Source organism: Amborella trichopoda, chromosome 5 (genome assembly GCF_054954075.1).
Source record: "Amborella trichopoda isolate Santa Cruz 75 chromosome 5, AtrichopodaSantaCruz75HAP2 v2.0, whole genome shotgun sequence".
In the NCBI taxonomy this organism is placed as follows: domain Eukaryota; kingdom Viridiplantae; phylum Streptophyta; class Magnoliopsida; order Amborellales; family Amborellaceae; genus Amborella; species Amborella trichopoda.
The window spans coordinates 22,339,859-22,360,292 of record NC_142340.1 but is presented as its reverse complement, the minus strand read 5'-3'; the positions used below and the strand labels follow the sequence as shown (position 1 = coordinate 22,360,292).

General features: G+C 36.3%; 1 protein-coding gene across 17 annotated transcripts in view; it reads right to left on the bottom strand.

Moving 5' to 3' along the window:
- The window catches only part of LOC18444730 (uncharacterized), a 39,153-nt gene extending 19,028 nt beyond the window's left edge, over window positions 1-20,125 (bottom strand). For 4 of the 17 annotated variants that reach the window (XR_016055263.1, XR_016055264.1, XM_020673862.2 and 1 more), the window contains exons 1-3: window positions 19,938-20,125; window positions 19,265-19,402; window positions 3,935-4,053 (exon numbers count right to left, since the gene is read on the bottom strand). Coding sequence is in view for 12 of the 17 variants with exons in the window: in XM_020673862.2 (XP_020529521.1) it covers window positions 3,935-4,053; window positions 19,265-19,274 (129 nt within the window). In the remaining 5 variants the exon portion in view is untranslated. The other 13 variants (XR_016055266.1, XM_088866366.1, XR_016055267.1 and 10 more) reach the window with 10 other exon arrangements.
- Window positions 20,126-20,434: the final 309 nt, after the last annotated feature.

The window sequence follows — 20,434 nt, the reverse complement described above, 5'->3', positions numbered from 1 at the left end:
TTCCATGGCTCTGCTACCTTCCACAGGAAATTTATCAAAAATTTCAGCAGTCTTATCGCCCCTATGACCAACTCTATGAAGAAAGGCACCTTTCAATGGACTAAGGCTGCTGATGAGAGTTCTAGACTCATTAAAGAGAAGATGACTAGTGCCATGGTTCCAGCATTACCAGATTTTGAGAAGGTCTTTCAAGTAGATGATGATGCCTCCATGTATGCGTTGGGGCTATCCCTAACCAAGAAGGCAAACCAATAGGCTTTTACAAGGAAAAATTAAATGAGGCCAAAACTAAACATTCTACCCCAGTATGTGGATTTGAGATCCTGCCACAACAATATGCCATTGACCCCCATTTTGGTAAAATTGTTGATCAAAGTGTGCAGAGAAGCAACGTTCCTACCTCTAACTTCGTATGGCAGGATGGATTCCTTCTCAAAAGGAGTAAACTATGCATCCCTAAGGTATCACTTTGTGCCAAGATCATCGCCAGAATGCATGGAGGTGGACTCAGTGGGCACTTTAAGGCGAGATAAGACAATTATAGCCGTGGAAGAGAAGTATTATTGGCCTAGACTCAAACAAAATGTTAGCTGGTTCGCAAAGAGGTGTCAAACTTGCAAGCTGACCAAAGATCGAGCCCAAAACACCTACTTATGGACCCCTCTGTCCATCCCTTCCAGCCCTTTGACAATCATTAGCATGGATTTTGTGTGGGAATATGGGACTCCCTCACACAACTAGAGGTTTAGTCGCTGTCATGGTGGACAGGTTTGCAAAGATGGCGCACTTCATCCCATGCAGCAATACTATTCCTCGAGACAACCCATGTGGCTGACATATTCCTTGAGGAAGTGGTTCGCCTCCATGAAGCTCCCCAAACCATCACCTTTGAAAGGGATACATGCTTTGTGAGTCACTTTTAGCACACTCTGTGCAAGAAGCTGGGCAACAAGCTTTAGTACAACAGTGCTTACCACCAACAGATGGCCAAACCGAGGTGGCCAACCAAAGCCTGAGAAATCTCCTTCGGAGTGTCATTGAGGACAAGCCCAACCAATGGGATTAAGTCCTAATGCAAGCTGAGTTCGCCGACAACAGAAATTTCAATAGGTCGACAGGGTGGTCCCCTTTGAAGGTCGTGTATGGTCAGCAGCTGAGAAATGTGCTCAACCTGGTTCCCCTTCCTGAGAAAGAATGAGCTAGGGATAATGCAGAAGCTCTGGCCAAGCACAAGACATCCATAAGCAGATGCGAAAGAACCTACACGTGACCTATGCTAAGTATAAGGACAACACTGACCAACACTAGCTACACGTGACCTATGCAAAGGAGATTTGGTAATGGTCTACCTGCACTTTTTGGTTGGCAACTATCATAAGCTGAAGTACAAGCATATTGGTCCTTGTCGAGTGCTACGAAGAATACGCAGCAATGCTTACAAAACCGAGCTTTCAAACAAGTATAACATACAACTTGTTTCCAATGTTGTTGACCTTTAATGGTATCATGGAGTATGTGCTAGCATGGGCAAACAGAAGTGGGAAGCCTAGCTGCCGAAGCCGTTCATGGGATTTTGGATATTCAGACCATCACCACTCAGTGTGGTTCATATAACTAATTCCTTGTTCAATGGAAGGGTAAGCTTAAGTCAGAGAACTCTTGGAGCTCAGAATAGGACCCAAGGTGGATCGATGAGGAAGCATGGAGGATGTTCATGGCTGAGCAGACCTGAGGGCGAGTCCTCCCTAATCAAGGGGGATTGATGAGGTCGACTTGTGAGCAATGTGCCCTTGAAATTGCTTAACATTTTGCTCCTAGCTCAAAATTGGGCTTATCGATACTCTACAAAATCCTCTTTCTAAGCCCTACAACCCAACCAATTGCACTGATAGCGGAAAGCGATTTTGGCAATAAAATGACTCTAGAGGCCCAAAAATGGCCTTAAAAGCATGAAACACAAGTTCAAGGGTAGTTTTGTTATTTAGGGCATTTTGGACAAGATTGTCTTTTCTTGCTTTTTTATTATGTGTTTATCGTCGTGATTTAATGTTTGTAATAGATGGTCTGCATTGTGCTTTAGAAACGCCTGGGAACCCGAATCATTTTAGGAATCAGAATCACGAAATCAAGCCGGCTAAAAGATTCTTGTTTTCAGAATTGACATCCGTACAATGGGAATCTCGGGGAACAAGATTCCTATTTTTTGAGAATCGAGAATTGACCAAAATGGAATCAATATTCCGCCACATATAGAATCAAGATTCTAATATCCTTGGAATTGAGATTCCTACCTCCTTGAAATCGCCAAGGAATCGAGATTCCGAAATCTTAGGAATCGGGTTACCAACGTATGTGGAACCAATATTCGCACCAGTTTGGAATCAAGATTTCAACATATTTAGAATAGAGTTTCCGACGTATGTGGAAGCAAGATTCCTGCCAATTTGGAATCCGGATTCATATTAGTTTATAGAATCCAGATTGATACGAACTAGCAATCGAGATTTGTAACTCTATAGAGTCAAGTACAACGCCCAATAGAAACAAGTATCCTATATCAACGGCATCACGCGCTTATCAACTTAAAATCAATTTCAGCAATCAATATCAAATGTCTCTTATTAGACTTGTAGAAGGGTTCCTCAGAATTGAAGTCAATGTATTTCTACAAAATATACAAATGTTATCCTATGTATTTCTAAATTATGATCTTGATTTCATTATTATACAAACAAAATAGGATTTTCTCTGTACCATGGTATTTATTGTACGTGTTGTAGTTACCAATTATACTTTAAAGAAAAGGTAGTCCATCCTAGCACTATTAGAAATGTGATTCGAGCATTCCTAACACTATTAGAAGCATTCGAATCGAATAAAGATCTCTACTCCAATTACCTTTAAAAAGTGGTAACCATTCAAGAAAGTGGACATTATTACTTCGTATTGTTTCTTTATTATTATTTTTATTTTATTTTATTTTTATTTTTATTTGCTTGCATTCACATTATGCCATTGTGCTAGGGGATAAATTCAATCAAAACATCAAGCACACACATGGATAAATTATTGCATGAATTAAAAACAACAAGTCGGTAGAGAGAGATTTTGACATCAAACAGGTATCTTATGGAGGTCGAAGCAAAATTCTATGTCGATTGAATCATAGTTCCATGCTCCTACGAACCGAGGTCTTTTATGTTGTAGATTCTAGATTCAAAATCATAACGAATCAAGATTCATCACGTGTGGACGTGAAATCAAGATTTAATAAATGCTAAAATCAAGATTAGAAAAATTTGGGGCCGAGATCCCACAAATAATGGGATCAAATGAAACAAGATTCCTGAAAAGGTATGAAACAAGTTTCCTAACTTATGGAGTCTAGGTTCATAAGTTCTAGGAAACAATTTCCATGAAGATCCCTTGTCGGAATTGCCAAATGGGGATTCCGAACCAGAATGGCGACCTCGGCAAGGAGATTCGGGCAACCTATGGCTTAGACATTAAATAGGTTATGATGTATGGGGGAGGGCAGATTGTTTTGAGTTCTATCCTTAGGTTTTCCTAGATTATCCAAAGGTGTGGCTATGGAACTTGGCTTTTAAGCCCCTTTTACTGTTTTCAATAGCAGGTTTCCCTTGTTTTCCTTCACTTGATCCATTTCTTCCATCACTATATAAAAAGCATATGGTATGTGGTATTCATAGGTCAGTAAATTTTACAAGTCAAAAAGAGATCGCTTTACCTAATAAATACAAAGATGATGGAATTCTTTCAGTTCAAAGACAAGGAAAGAAGTAATCTAAATGATACCAAAGAACGTTATTTTATTACTAATATAACAGAAATAAAGACTAGACAAAAAAAGGTCATTTTATTACTAATATAATGGAAATAAAAGCTAGACAAAAAATCATTATCTAGTGGTCACCTTTGATGATCGAAATCCATGGCACAAGACAATAATTGGCCTTGACTCAGCCTCATGCAACAGTCCAACCAGCCTTTCATTGCACTTGTTTGGAATAATCACCGTTTGCATTGGAATCACTACAAAACGTATGTTTAATTTATTAAATTGTCATAATCACAACCCAAAGTTGATAAAAGCAAGATACGAAGCAAATATCAAATTAAAATTTTATATTGCCTCGTTGAGGACAGCACAAAAAAAGGGGAATAAGGTAAGACATTAGGAGGTTTAAGATGAGAGACTCTTCAGTGGTAAAGGAATAATCTTCCTCAGCTTGAAAGAAGTTACAGGTATCTTAGTTCTTACAATTAGGACACACAGCAAGTAAAACATACCTATGATATTATAGACAATCATAGAACGAAAACAAACAACAGCATGTTCTTTTTTATGAGTGTCATACAACAAATATACAATACAAATGTAAGACAAGACTTGCATTTGTTTGTTTCAATATACTACAAAGAATGCAATTAACTTGATCCTTGAATTCTATGCTCTGAAATTATTTCAGAAAGCAGCTACATTTAAATGAAATTTATACTATGACAAGTTAATTGTACTTTAGTTAAAAGTGAACTTCTCATGTCTTATAGAGTTGTTTCAAGAGCTCACACCATGATTGTTCAAGCTTGAGTCATCGGCCATGTTTGTACCATTTGGCATCTTTAATTGGCACCATTTCATAGTAATTTTTGTTCTTTTGAGATGTGATTTTGTTATAATGATAAGATAAAGAAAAAAAGGATTTTTTTTTAATAAATTAAAAAAAACCCTTTATTCATGTTATTCCTTTATGAATATCCCGATGTTTCTTATTATGTTCAGTGATTGAAGCACGGTACCATTTACACTCCATCAATCATTATTCCTTGCTCGCATCCTAGCATCAATGTTGTCATATTTTGCGAACCAATTGAAGAGTCACAAGTTCCATGTAATACAAAATTCCTTAGTGCCACATAATCCATATATTATTTCACCCTTACATTGAATTTACCAGGGAAGACAAAAGGATGTACTGACAGAGCCCTCTGCCCCCTCTCTCCACATGGCAGAACCCCATAAATCCTCCTCCTATGTAGTGTAGAATTACTCCCGCTTCTCCTGGTTATGTTCCATCTTGTGATTCTCATGTTTTTGAACTAAGTGTTGCAGAAACGAAATGCAAAATGTAAACTCCGCAAGACACGCATACATAGGGCAAAAGTCAATCCTACCAAGAAACCAACCCATAACCCACTGGATGCAAATGCACATTACACACAACCAGATTACACTTGATAACTTTAGCTGCTTAGTTGCCTAGGGTTTCCAAGGAGCTATGTATGTCCTACAAGTATAAGAAACAACAAACAATCCTCAATTCCAGGACTAAAGCAAAGTATGATGCAATGTCATATTCCTAAAGTGAGGTTGAGTCATCTGCCCATTAGATTTGGTTTAGGGAAATCAGCTTCCAAATTTATTATCATTAGTCATGCCTATAAGTAACTAAAAATATAAACAAATCCAAGAGCATCTGCATCCCTTCTTCCTATTTCCTACTTCTACAGCAGATTCTGGCTAGGCTAGTTGTAGATTTATAAGGCATGCACAAAATCATAGATAACAATGCCCATATACCTATTATCAATAAAAGTTTCACAATATTAACTAAGCATCACAATCTTTTCAAATGTGGATATCCAATCACCAAACTAATTTCTAAAGGAAGATGATCCTAAGATGACAGATTCAACAATTTATGAAAGAGATAATGACTTTCTCAATTTATTATATGGGGCTTTACAATTAACTTGTCCTCATGAAAGGAAAGATGAATGAAAACTAATATACAAAAGATTGTACCCTTTGGACACTACTAATATACACAACATCATGATGAAAACAACATATATAGACCTATAAAAGGTTGCAGCCTTGTACTACTGAAGTAAGGTGAACTTCAAAAATCCTAAAGAAGAAAGTATTCCGGCGTTAAAGAACCCTCCAATTGATCATCTCGACCACAAGATGTATGGACATAAAAGAAAAAAGAATTCCAAGTCAAAAAATTAGTGCGTCCTGTAACAAGTTATAAGGACCGTCTATTTTCAAGTGTTTATTGATCTGCTCGATCTGTATCAATTTTGAAATTATAACTAGGGATGAAAGTAGATTTTCAATCTATCATGATGCCTACAACACCAAAAATGACATCTCTAAGAAACTTTTAGAGGTGTGCCTTACTTCTACAATATAAAGAGGCAGCCTTATAAAAACTTCACCCTTACTTAAAATATACAAATTGTTCAAAATATTCCCTAGAGCAAAGGACATTAAATACATTTCCTGTGAATATCTTTGAGAAATAAGGATGAAAGGGAATCGAATATAATTACAAGAGTCAATTGTAAAAAGTATAAAATCTCAAATAGGTATGGCTTTACTTTTGGTTCATATCTTATTTCGTTTTGTTTTTAAAATAACAGTCTTCTATACTTCATCTTATGGGTTCATTAAACACAAGCATGGCATATTAATTCGTAACAAATTAAGGGAGCTTCCTATGAAGACAGAAGTTGTTGCAAGTTAGGAATAGGCTAAGCGGTTCGATGGCATGGTGCCATAATGTGATGTCTTGAGTCCATTCCCACCACAGGCATGGGGTCCTCCCCACTGAACTACCTAAAAAAACAAAAAAGTGCACTTTAGGAATGGGCTCAAGTCTAGGTGGTCAGCGTAGTGGGGCACCACAATGTCACGTTTTGAGTTCCATTCCTACCATAGATAGGTGACCTCTTCCTTGTAAAATTACCCCAAAATGAAAAAAAAAAAAAAAAAAGGTTGTTGTAAGTTTAAATATCCCAAAAAACAACTCATAAAATTGAACTTTTCTAAGTCCAAGTACAAATAAGAACACTATAGTGAAACCCTATAACATTATATTATAAGAATAATGTAAAAACAAATTAAAATAAAAAAACTATCCAACAAACAGAAACTCTAAAGAATCCACCCAAAAACAACTATCTTAATCACATTAACAAAAAAAAAAAAGAATCCTTCTAATAAAGTTGGTATTTCAGGGTGAAACCCATCACCATCAAAACCATTAAAGAAAAACTATAGTATATGATTAGCATTTTTTTTTGGGGGGGGTAATTCAATGCGGAAGGGTTCCCCTACCCGTGATAGGAATAGAACTCAAGGCATCACACTTTGGCGGCTTGCCATTCTGACCACATAGCCTTGAGCCCATTCCTAGTATATAGTTAACATGTGATTTGGAAACGCCCAAATCCTCAATGGCACATTACTTTTTCTATGTACAGAGAAAGGAAGTTACTTGCAAAAAAAAATTCCATGTGCTCTCTCTGCAAAGTATATTCGTTAGATTATGTGAAGAATAATTGAGTGGCAAATGGCAAGAGAAAAAAGAATCTTTCCACTCGTAATAATTCATTTAGGAACCTCCAATAGCACAGCTTTGATGACCCAAAAAACTAATCACATTTAACAAAGTGACATAACGATAGAGAGAAACACATAGAGACAAAGGTAAAATTCATTTATCAACAACCAAGATCAATTGATTACCCATCAGTTTGATTGAAGATTTTATTTATTCATAACTCATATCAATAACCTTTATGGAATTTCTTTGGGGCTAGTTTGTCAAGATCAGATGCTATACTTAGTGGTGAGTATCTTATTGCCATGCCCAACATCCATTCTCTATATTTGGACTTTAAGCAATGGAGTTCACTAAGACAGTACCACATATTATGTTTCATGAATATTCAGATGCACTTACTCAACATTCATTGTTCACATTTTCATGAGCAGTGGAATTCACTTTTTTAGTGAAAAATTAGTAAGCTATAAAAGTAGGCAAGAACTCATCAACCACCGTCTTTGGATCAACATTCACCATGGATGTTCGGTCTAAGTATTCTATTGATACTCATACCATTGGAAGATTTTATGAAATAAATCAACCCCCTTAAAAATACAAGTGGCTTTAAAAAAGGACAATACATTAACTCCAAACCTCAAGGATAAGTATGGGCAGTGGATGCGAGTTATGGAAGATGGATGTTACGTTAACCTACCACTGCACTTTGTACATAGTACATTATATTTTTCCTAGTTGTATAAGTACTCTTAGGCCAAAATTTATCGTCCATGCTTCCATGGGAAGTGATGTTCAAGGCTAACCTTGCTCCAAAAGAAACGTGTTTTATCAAAGTGGGCAACACCTCCTAGCCCACTGCCATTAGTGGAAGTTGAGTTTGAGTATCCCAACCAATACACTCTTAAAAGCAATATTTAAAAAAACGGACCGCCCAGCACCTAGGCTCCCAAAAAACTTTTACCGCACTCCTGGACCTGGGCGCCCCAACACGAGCGGCTGTACCTAGGCAGGCGCTCAGCACAGTTTACGATTTTTTTTTTTAACTTCGCCCAAAAGGGCAAAGGGGGTCATTTTGACCCCCAAGTTTGTATAAAATAAGTTTGGGGGTTTATTTTCAACCCCAAACGAAAAAACAAGAAACCCTCAATCTTAAACTTATTTATGAGAATCTAAAGCAATTGCTGAGAATCGAAAATATTTCTTATGGATTGAAAAGTTTGTTCTTCCGATTGAAATTATTTTTAGGGTGCTATTGATGGTATTAGAAGACTTTTAAGTTGATTCGTAGCTCGACTGAGATAGCCAACATCGAAGATCAGAGATTGGGTAAAAAGTGCAATTTATAATCTTTATTTGAGATTTATTTTTTCAATTTGAGATGTCTTCTGTGGGATCTACCAGGGGTGGAGATCCGGGATGGAAATATTGTTTTAACCTGGATAAGAATGACAGAAATAAAATTATGTGCAATTTCTGTGGACATGCTTCTAATGCCTACATAAATAGATTTAAGAAACATCTTGTCGGTATTAAAGGTGATGTCGCCCCATGTAAGTCCCAAATCTTGTAAAGAACGAAATTTTGGAGTACATTGAAGCTGAAAAGAGTAAAAAAGTTGCAAAAAAAAAAAGATATAGCAGAATTAAAGTCAAGGGTTCATATTTTTTATGATAATACTGAAACTGAAGAAGAGGATGATGAAGAGGGGAAAGAAGAGGTAGCCATGGTTGGTACTCAGAGATCTAAGACCAAGAGGGCTTTTGGGTCTAAGAAGGCTCGTACGAGAGGGCCTATAGATAGTTTCTTTACACCTAGCCCTGAGACAGTAATTGAGAAAGGCAAGGGAAAGGGGAAAAAACAAGTGACAATTGAAAATAAGTTTAAAAAGGAAGATAGAGAGTATATTGCTCGGTGGTTTTACCATGCGAGCATTTCTTTTAATATTGCTAGTTTGAATAGCTTCCATACAATGTTGGAAGCAATTGGGCAATTTGGGCCAAGTTTGAAAGCTCCAACTCCTTATGAGATTGGAAAGCCACTACTGAAGAAAGAAGTCGAGTACACTACTGAATATCTCAATATTCATAAGAAGGGATGGGCTAAATTTGGGGTTTCTTTGATGACAGATATGTGGAGTGATAGGAGGAGGAGGAGTAAATGAATTTATTAGTAAATTGTCCCATGGGTACAGTTTTTTTGCGCTCAATCGATGCTTCCAATGATGTTCATGATGCGCATTATATATTTTCTTTCATTGATAAGGGTATTGAGGAGGTTAAGGAGGACCATGTAATTCAAGTGGTCACAGCTAATGCTGCTCCCAATCTAGCTGCAAGTCATTTGCTTCGACAAAAGAGGCCTCGCATATTTTGGACTCCTTGCGCTGCACATTGCGTAGATCTTATGCTTGAAGCAATTGGTGAATTCTCTCCTATTAAAGGAATTATTTTTAAGGCTAAGGACGTTACAATCTTCATATACAGTCACATACTTACCTATAGAATGATGCGCAAGTTTACAAAAAAGAGAGAGCTAGTGAGGCCTAGAGTCACTAGATTTGCCATTGCTTACCTTAGTCTACAGAGCATGTATAAGAGGAGGATCGCATTAAGGTCTATGTTTGCTTCAGAGGAGTGGAGTAGGTGTAAGTGGTCTAGAGATGCCAAGCGAAAGAAGACACGAGATATTATTCTTTCGAAATATTTTTGGCGTGGGGTGGAACATGCGATATTAGTATTTCTTCCCTTGGTGAAGGTCTTGCGCTTGGTTGATGCTTATCAGCCCTCCATGGGCTTTATATATGATGCAATAGAAAGGGCTAAAAAAGAGATTACTGAGAATTTGGGCAATGATGCAGCGAAATATGCCTCAATTTGTGAGATTATAGATGATAAATAGGATAGGCAGCTCCATAGACCTTGCATGCAGCGGGGTACTACTTGAACCCCAAATTCTTTTATGCAAATGCAAATATTGAGTCAAAAGTGGTAATTATGGATGGTTTTAATGAGTGCCTTGAGAAATTAGTTCCTGATCCAAATATCCAAGAAAAGATATCAATTGAAGAGCTAATTTCGTACAAGTGTTCTTTGATGTCATTTGGGAAAGATATGGCATTAAGGCATAGAAACAAAGACGAACCAGGTAATATTCTTTTGACTTATGTACTTTTGTTTTATAAAATATAAATTTATAATTTTCTTTCAAGTTCTAATAACGTTAAATACCTAAATTAATTATAAAGGTTGCCCACATATTGTAGCCCAATGGTGGAGACAACATGGGAGTAGCGCTCCAAACCTCCAGAAGATGGCTATGTGGATCTTGAGTTTGACAACTACCTCTTCTGGTTGTGAGCGCAATTGGAGTTCGTTTGAGATGGTATTTTACTATTTTACTATTTTAAAGGAAGAAAATTTTATATTTTTTTTTGTTTATAAGTTCATATTCATTTTGTAATATAGATTCATAAAAGGTAAGAAGATCATAGACCTATAGAAGTTATTTATGCATTATTTTGCCTTATAGATGCATACAAAGAGAAGAAATAGGCTTGAGCAAGAAGCTCAATGACTTGGTTTTTGTTAGACAGAATCAAAGGTTCAAGGAGAAGAAAAATCAGCCAAAGAAGGACCCTATCTCTTCAAAAGACATGGAGAATGCTTCAAATTGGCTAGTTCGTGACCCTGGTACTGAAGAGGTCTTCCCTGGGGAGGGTTTGACATGGGAAATGGTCGAGGTGGCTTCAGGGCAAGCTTCTGATCTTAGGAGGGCCACTCGAACAACTTCTTGTGTTGGTACTTCACGGAGGGAGATAGAGGAAGAGGAGGCAGATTCAGAAGATTCTCTGGAAGAAGAGGAATATGTTGAAGAGGGTGATGATTCTGCTGATGACGGCCTCAATTCTGATGCAGATGACGGCAATGAAGATGATGATTCTGATTCTTATTGATGTCTTAATTGTCTTCTCTCTTCTTTTGAAGTAACTTTAATACTTTATTGCACCATTTTTGTTTGAGCTTTAGACATTTGGAGTTTGAACGATTTTTATTTAGTTATGTGGTTTGTAATTTTTTTGCCTTTTTGGACTATTTCGTTGTGTAGCTTACTGGTTTTTCTATAGTTTTGGAAGTCAGTTTGTTGATGACATGGAGAGTTGGAGACTTGGAATCTTGGATGTTATTATGGTTTCTTTTATGGATATGGAATATGCCATTATGGAGAATTTCTGAATTTGAGAGTTGGAGACCTTACAGTAGCCTATTAGACTTTTAAATGCTTTGTATGGTTCAAATTTTGGAATAAATTACAAATTTTGACACAAATATATGCATATATGTGCATTTGGATAACAAATATATAAAAAAAAAACAAAGAATTTGCACCGCAGCGTGCCCGAGGTTCTAAGCGCCCGCCTAGGCGCTGGGCGCTGAGCGTCAGGCAGGCCGCCTAGGGGCTGTCTAGCATTTTTTGAAACCAAAGGAATATTTTTCATAAGTAATCGTCCCTCTTGAAACCAAGACTAGCTTTCAATGCAAACAATAATTCGCAACCCGAGGATAAGCATATACAGTAGATGTGAGGCATGAGCACCTTACAAAAGTATAATATATTCTCCACAGTTGTAATTAGTCATTCTCACCACAGGCAGTGAAGCCAATTAACCACTCTCGAATTTCTCACCAATAAAACTAGGTGGCCATAAAAGTGGGAACTCATTATAGACCATCAACTAAGTTTGAGAACCAAGTACTCGTACGAAGTACACTAAATTTCCCTTGTTCTAACGGCGAGTTCGAATACTATAGTCCTTAAATTATTCATACCTATCCTTGGTTGGCGGAGTTCAGTTATTATTCACTTTTAAAGTTGCCCTTGTTTTTAAGTAGAATGTTACTTCAGAAAGATATTACATATCCGATACAAGTATCAAATAGGATACTCAAACCCAACATCTATCATTCATATTTATCCAAACATAGTGGTTGTTAAGTTGTTGCCTCCTCTTACAGCCGCACAATTTTTTTTATGATAATAACTACTCAACTCTACTACCAATGAAAGCATGAATAGTAGATTTTGGGTAAAAGTATATATACAATTAGGCAAAGTATAGTAGATGCTAAAACTTAACATCTACTATTCATATCTTGCATAAGCAGGTAACTTAGATTCAGGATTTATGGAAAGTTTTGGCAAAGTTTTACGTTTGTTGCTTACTTAGCACAACCCACCTCCTTTACCCAGGCTTGGGGCGAGTTAAGGGAAAGTTTAATGTCCTCGCCCTTCTTAGACCGATTAATTAATATTGGTTATCATAGATAAATTTTTCATGACTCTCAATACGTTTTTTTCTCTATCATCATGCCACTTTGTTAAATGTAAATGTTTAATAGGTGTTCGAAGCTATGTTCTAGATATTTTTAGATGAAATATTGTGAATTATAAGTTCTTTTCTTTCTCCATTGGTCACTCAATTCTTCTCCAAATAATTCAAATAATATACTTACTATTTAGACAAAGAAAGTAAATTTATTTACAAGGAATGAACCTGTAAAGAGAGAAACCAAAGTGTTTTTACGGATTCGGGCATTTCTAAATGACAAGCTAGCTATAAACTTGTTAAAAATCCTTTTCCAAAGATTTCAGGTAGTGACAGTCTACACCTTGAAATACAAACTATATTTAAAGAGTGATTTGTTATTGTCAATCTGATTAAGTTATTTGTCAATGTGATTAAGTTATTGTCAATGTGATTAGCTAAAATTAGGTAAAATATCTTTGTAGACCCTATTTTTAGGTTTCATTTCTCTATAGACCCAAGGTTTCAAAACCTATCTAGCTGCATTGAGATTTTATCTATTATATCTTCTAACCCCCTGGAATAACTTTATTTACCTCAAACAATTTAAAAAAGGCATCTTCTTCTAAACCCCCTTCTCTCTCTTCACGTGTTTCTCTCTCTCTCCCTGTAAATCTCCCAAACCCCTCTCTCTGAATTTCCCCCAACTCTTTCTCTCTCTCCCCCGATACTCATGATGAGAGAGAAAGAGAAACACATAAGAAAGAGAAGGTTTAGAAAGGATTTTTTAAAAAATTTATTTGGGCTAAACATAGGTCAATTCGGTCTAGGGGATTAGAAGATATAATAGACATAATCTCTATACCTCAAGATAAGTTTGAAACCTTGGGTCTACGGAGAAATAAAACTCAAAAATAGGGTCTACGATGATATTTTCCCATAAAATTAACCTTGTTGGTTAGCCTTTTCTTATTTAATTTTTTTAGTTACACGTACAATAGAATGTTTTTAAGGCTCCATTGCAATTTCTTATTTTACTTGAAGTTCATAGAAAATTTATTTTATGTGTTGTTTTCCAGATATCCACGTTGCAACAATTTCTTCTCCAGAGGAATCTCTCCTGAATATGTTCTGAATCCTCTCTAGAGGGATCTCCCCATAATACGTTCTAAAGAATTTGTCATTCACATGTTTAATTAACCCATAAGATAATATACAGACAAATGGTTACTTTTAAAAGGTAAATAGATTAAACAATACGAAATAAGATATGAACCAAGACTAAGGGTACACAAACTTAGATACTATCCTTCTTATGAATTGACTCTTACAATTACCCTTCAAGTCCCCTCATATGTTTGTTTACCAACAAAATCCATGATAAAGGTATTTAATTTCTTTTGTACCAGTGAACATCTTGAACAATTAATGTCTTCGAAGTAGTTTTATACGTGTGGACACGTTGTTTCCATCACAATCTTATGTATAATAGTAAATCAACAAAAAAAGTACAATAACTTTGTAGACTAGCCTTCATTCATCAACCATGGACGCAAATTGGGCAATTGTGAGGCCCCCATCAATCTTATTGAAAAAGTAATTATCTCCTACATAGATCGTTAAATCGAACATCATAGGGCCCAACAATGTACTATAAAAGTCATTATCTTCCTCATACATCGTTGAATCTAATATCATGGATCATCTTGGACTAAAAAATTAATTTGATGTTTGGATATCCCATGTGGAAAAAATTTCATGCTCCCTTACTCTCATGAAAATTTCATTGATGATAGGTACATGAGGCTTATCGAATATGATTTTTTGTGAACACCCTCTACTCTACTAGCGTCATCCACCAAATTGAGCAAAAATAGAATATGGGAAGAGTGGAGATTGATGCATTTGGAATAGTTTTATATCTTTGCTTTCATGTAGTCATTTTTAACAACATAAAAAAAAAAATCATTACCCCCTAACCCAACCTCATTGAACACATGCTTGACAAAGTAGTTATCCTGATGGTCGTCACATGCTGGTTTTGATTCTCTTATTGGGGCAAGGTATGGAAGGGAAGTCGGGAATCTATATCTACAGATTTATATGTATGATTAGATAGAGAATTAGCATATGATAAATGATAAAGCATTAAAATTATACAAGCTCAACTATGCTATATTGAGCAATTGTATTACAAGTTAAAAATATGGAGAGGACTTCATCATCGTCATCGTCAGAGCCTTGTTCCAACTATTTGGGCTCAACTGCACTAAATCTTGTTTGACATTATGCTATATCAAGGGTCATACCCTCAATGAGGCCACAAGTCTTCACATATGTTCTCACTACTTCCAACCATGTCATTTTGGTCCTACCCCTTGTCATTTTTTAGCTTTCCACTTGAACCAACTTGCACCTCCTAACAGATGTACTAGGTCTACGTTGCACATGGCAAGCCCACTTAAGTATATTTGCTCTCATCTTATCTCCTATTGGAGCGATACCTAACTTCTCCCGAATGTATTCATTTCAAATTCTATCACTTTTTCTCTTGCCACTCATCCATCTGAACATCCACATCTTAGCTACACTCATCCTATGGGAATGTTGTTTTTTGACCACCAAATGTTGTTTTTTTGAACACCCAACATTCCACCCCATAAAGCAAAGCCGGTCTCACAGTTCTCCTATAGAACTTCCCCTTCAGCTTCATTGATATGAGGTGATCACATAAAACTCTGGTTGGACACTCCACTTTGCCTCTCCAATTCTAATTCTATACACGACATCTTCCTCAATCTCTCCATTTTCTTGGATTATCGACCCAAGATATTGAAAATACATTCTTTTTTGTATTTCTTCATCGTCAATCTTAACTGCTTGCTCGTCTCTACTCCTATTATTACTAAACTTGCATTCAATATACTTTGTCTTAGTCCAGCTAATTTTAAAACCTTTAATTTCTAGAGCATCCTTCCAAAGTTCTAACTTTGTGTTGACATCGCTTCAAGGCCCAATAATGTCTCATCAATCAAACTATATCGTCCGTGAACAACATACACCACGCAAACAACATACACTATGCCACCATGGAGAGGACTTCTACCCCAAAAATATTGGAGCCCAAAGAGTGTTTGTCTAAATCATCCTAGACGGCCACGGTTAAACTTGTAACAAAGGTTTGAATCACCCAAATATTCATTGTTCATAATAAAGAATGAATTGGAAAGTCTACGATAATGATCAATTAAGCTAAGATTTTCCAATTAAGTCGATTCTTATTTTAGACATTGGATTACAAAAGAACCTGAACAATCGAAAAGTTTATCATAGATTTTGATACACGCTTCAATCAAAGGAAAAGTTGATAGCTCAAACCATAAACATACATGTAGTACACTGCAAAGAATAACATTTACCATGGCATAAAACTAGGGATCCATTCTAATAACAACAAGAATCAGTTTCCAGCAACCAAGTACGTTAATATGCTAAATGTCGTATTACAATTGAGGGCTACAGGTTGCATAGACAGATCACACACACATGACCATATAGTGACCGCTTAACATTCAGGTTATGCTAGTGTAAAAAGCTATGGATACTCCTCATGTGACAAACCGTAATATTTGCCAAATATTCTTCAAGACATAACCCCACATTACACAACGAGTCAAGAAATTTTTTTGGAGAAGCAGTTTAGTAAGGAACATTTCTACTATAGAAATGGAATTCTAAACCACCATATTGGTATCTTTGCATATTGATAATACTAAACCACCATATTTCTTTCCACAAACAACAATAGCATCATAAATTAAATGCACGAATAAGTTACAGCTCTATCTTTCAAATAGACTCAATACTTATCCTTTGCTAGTGTACATAAATGTCGCTTATCAATGAAGAAAAGGAAAATGCTTTCATACCTCATCAGTCGATATACGTTACAACAACCCATATGCAACTAATATGGAAAGATAACCAAAATGATAAAATGAGTGGATGACAAGATTATACTCTTTAATTTTTTCAGGGGTAGAAACAAAGCGAACAATAAAAGAAACAGGAACTAGAAACAGAGAATATTTCTTTTCTTTGCCATTTTTTATGAGTAAAAGAGTAAAAGCTAAGACAAGTAATAAATAAATACTTTCTTTTGCTTTAGCTTAGCAGATTCTTACAATGATGATTCATGAAAAACACTTACAACGATTGATATTCACTGTCCAGGAGCCAATTTCTTATGATAGATATAGTGTTTAAAAACTCCTTGATCTGGATCGGGATCGCCCGATCCGGATTGAAAATCGTCCTAGGTAATCTGGTTCCCCGTAATATTTGGAACCGGGCACGTCTCCCCTCAAACCAGTTTAAAAAGTTTGAATTTTTTTATTAAAGAGAAGTGGCGCTGGGGCCCACCCCCCTTTATAATTTGAAACTTTTTATTAAACAGAGGTCACCATGGGGCCCACCCCTCGTTATGTGTTTTTGAGCTATCTAAAGGGCCCTATTTGGGATGACCTATACTATTTTATGAGCCACCACCCACATGTGCTTAAGTGGCTCAAGCCCACGACCTTCCCTTTGCTTCCCTGCAGTTTATAACCCTTTGCCCCTCGACGCTTTGGCTATGTTGCGACGTAGGTCTAAAATGGACAGTGAAAAGAATGCCCAATGTAATGAGAGGGAGGGAGAAGGGTAAAGCGAGAAAGAGATATATAGAGAGAGAGAGAGAAATGGATGAAAAAATCCCAATGTAATAAGAGAGAGAAGGCGAGATATGGGTAAAGAGAGAGAGAGAGAGAGGGGAAAATGAGAGAGAAAAATGGGTATTGGTTAATATTATAGTGTATAATATATATATCATACAAAAAATTAATTGCTGGAACAAAAGAAAAGATGATGTACTGTTGAGATATGTAGTGTTTGTTATCCATGTTGCATTATTCAGTTAGTATTTTTCCCTTGATGATCGTCCTAACAACCCCAAATCAATACTATTATTTGTGGTAAGATATGCTACTATCTTGATACAACAAACACTCGACATACAACAGGTTCTCAGTACTAATATATTTTCAAATACAATAATAAAAAACCATTATTTATATATTTTCAAATACAATAACAAAAAAAACCATAGCGCAATACCTTTTTTTTTTTTGAAAACCTAAAAAAGCTAGATTTTAAAGAAATTTTAGTATTTTTTGAAATTTGTTTGAGGCCGAAACCACCCGATCGGGCCAATTCTCCGATCCGGATCGCCGATCCAACGTGGTTTTTGGGGTAGCCGATCAGGGTCATCGATCCGATCTTTAAAACCTTGGATACATATATACAATACGACAGAATCATAATGCATAAGCAAGGGGACAAACCAAATGAAGCGTGCCAAAGTTTAGTATCCACAACTTTTTTAAGCGAAAGTATATAATGAGACCATTTACTTTTGGTACAAAGTGGTCACAATTAATCTTGACCATTGGATGTGAAATTGGGTGGCTGCATTTATTTCATTGACCAAGCTCAAAGTTCAAATGAATTTTTTTTTCACTTTGTGACACACCTAAGCTATCAGATTTCACATCAAATGGTTGTAAATAACAGCTCTTAATCAATACCAAAAGGAGGAGGGGGGGTACCCATTTCCAATGAGACACTGATTTTCTAAAACCCAAAATCATTAGCAGCATTTCTAAATATCCTTATGAAGGCAGAGCGAGAAAATCCCAAGAACATTAATAGAATCCAGAAATTCCTATGAAAATATACAGTTAAGAAATAACTCAACTTCTGTCTGAAGAGACTGAAAACGACAAAGCCTCAAAATTAACCAAAATTTTATTGGAACAATAAAAAAAAATCAAAGGGATTCTGGAATCAGGTTTAAGTAAAATACAAACATCATAGAATAGTAAATTGTTTTCTAGCCTAGTAGAAAAACAAACATAAGACTTTTCACAAGTAAGAAGCATTCAGAACAAAATATTAGATCTCACATCAATTCATATTCAAATAACTCATAGAAAATAAGTAAAAGTAAATAACTTTTTTTGAAGTAAAGCAAAACAAATAAAAAACACAAACGGATCATAGGATCTACATATCAAAAATACAAACAACTCTAAATAGAAATTTACAGAACTAGCCAGGAAGTAATAAAAAAAAAAAGGAAACTGGAATTGCAGCAACAGAAGAGAAAAAAAAGCACGAAGAAAGTACCATCAAACAAACAATCATCAAATTACTGGAAAACATAGTCAGAAAGATCATATCATCAACCTATTTTCTAAGAGATATAGAGAGAGGGGGAGATAGAGAAGAAAACAATCACAGAAAGGAAACGCTAATCAAAGTAGGCCATGAAGGACAATAGGATTGCATAAATCAAAGACTGAAGAGAGAAATCAGATGCAATAAACAAAAAGCAAAACACAGGCGAGACAGAGAGAGAGCAAAGCATTAGGTGAAGAGGAAAACATATCAGAAAGATAAAAGGGAGTTCAGAGGAGAGGGAGAGATAGGATTAACCAACCAGGATCAATTGATAGTAAAGAGAAATGAATAGGTCGGATCAACTAACCTGGGTACATAGTGAGAGAATGAAAGACCTGGAATACTCGATCTCTAACTTAGAGAGAGAACAGGATATCGGATGCCCTAGCTCGTTATTCTAGTCTAGAGAGACAGCACAGTAGTGGCAAAATTGCAGAGAGGCTCCCTGTAACAAACCCAACACTATCACCAAGGTCTTTAGCAACACCAAGGTCTTTAGAAAGTTTGTATCTAGTGATCAATGAAATAGCTCGTTGTAACAAAAGAAATGCCCCCAAATAAATAACCAATCCAGACTCAACCCACATTCCACCTACATATACAAGCCATCTATTGTTCAGAAAAAAGCCTTAATTCTCCCTTGTTCCCTGCTCATTTTCGCATCATTTTCCCTTACAAGCCTTTATCAATTGGATTTTTCTTGGTTTTTTTAGTGGGATCTGCGTTTTTTTCTCATGATTTTTCTAGTGCGTTGGCTCCTCTCATGAAATCGATTTTGTTAAGGGGCTAGGGACCCTTGTCTTCGTTCTCTCTCAAGAGAGAGAATGGATTGATAATTGGACAGGCAGAAACTCACATAGAAAGAGGAAGTGAGAGGGAAGAGAGAACCAGGGTGAGAGAGAGGAGAGATTGAGGACGTGGTTTCCCTACCACTACGGCGATAGAGGAGGGAAGAGCAGAGGAGAGAGAGAGGGACGTACCTCGTTGGAAGAAGCCTCTCTCTCGATTTATATCTATGGACGGACTTCCCCGACAACACAAAACTTATATACTTCCCCCCTGGAACATAAGACTTCCGTACTTCTATGCATAGAAACCTTTCCTATATGCGGAGATGGATTTAGTTTAGATTCCTGTTAGATCTTAGCTTCTTCATAAATTTAAGTACGGATGGTCCAATTACAAAATGAAATTACATTTATTTCAAATTGCAGGTGGCATCCTCTCGTTGCATTTTTTTTTTTCTAAGTTACTCTTTCTAACTTACATTATGTACTTGGTTTTTTTTTTTTTCAAAGTTACCTTTTTCAAGTTACCCCAATCTCATAATACGTATACCGAACAAGTGGAGTTTATACCGTGTAAAGTAAAATAGTTGTTTGGTATTTGAAATACCGGATAGCGATCTGCTATCTCCAAAACCAAAAAGTCATCTCTCTCCAAATATCGTGACTATATTTTTAAAAAACTAATATCT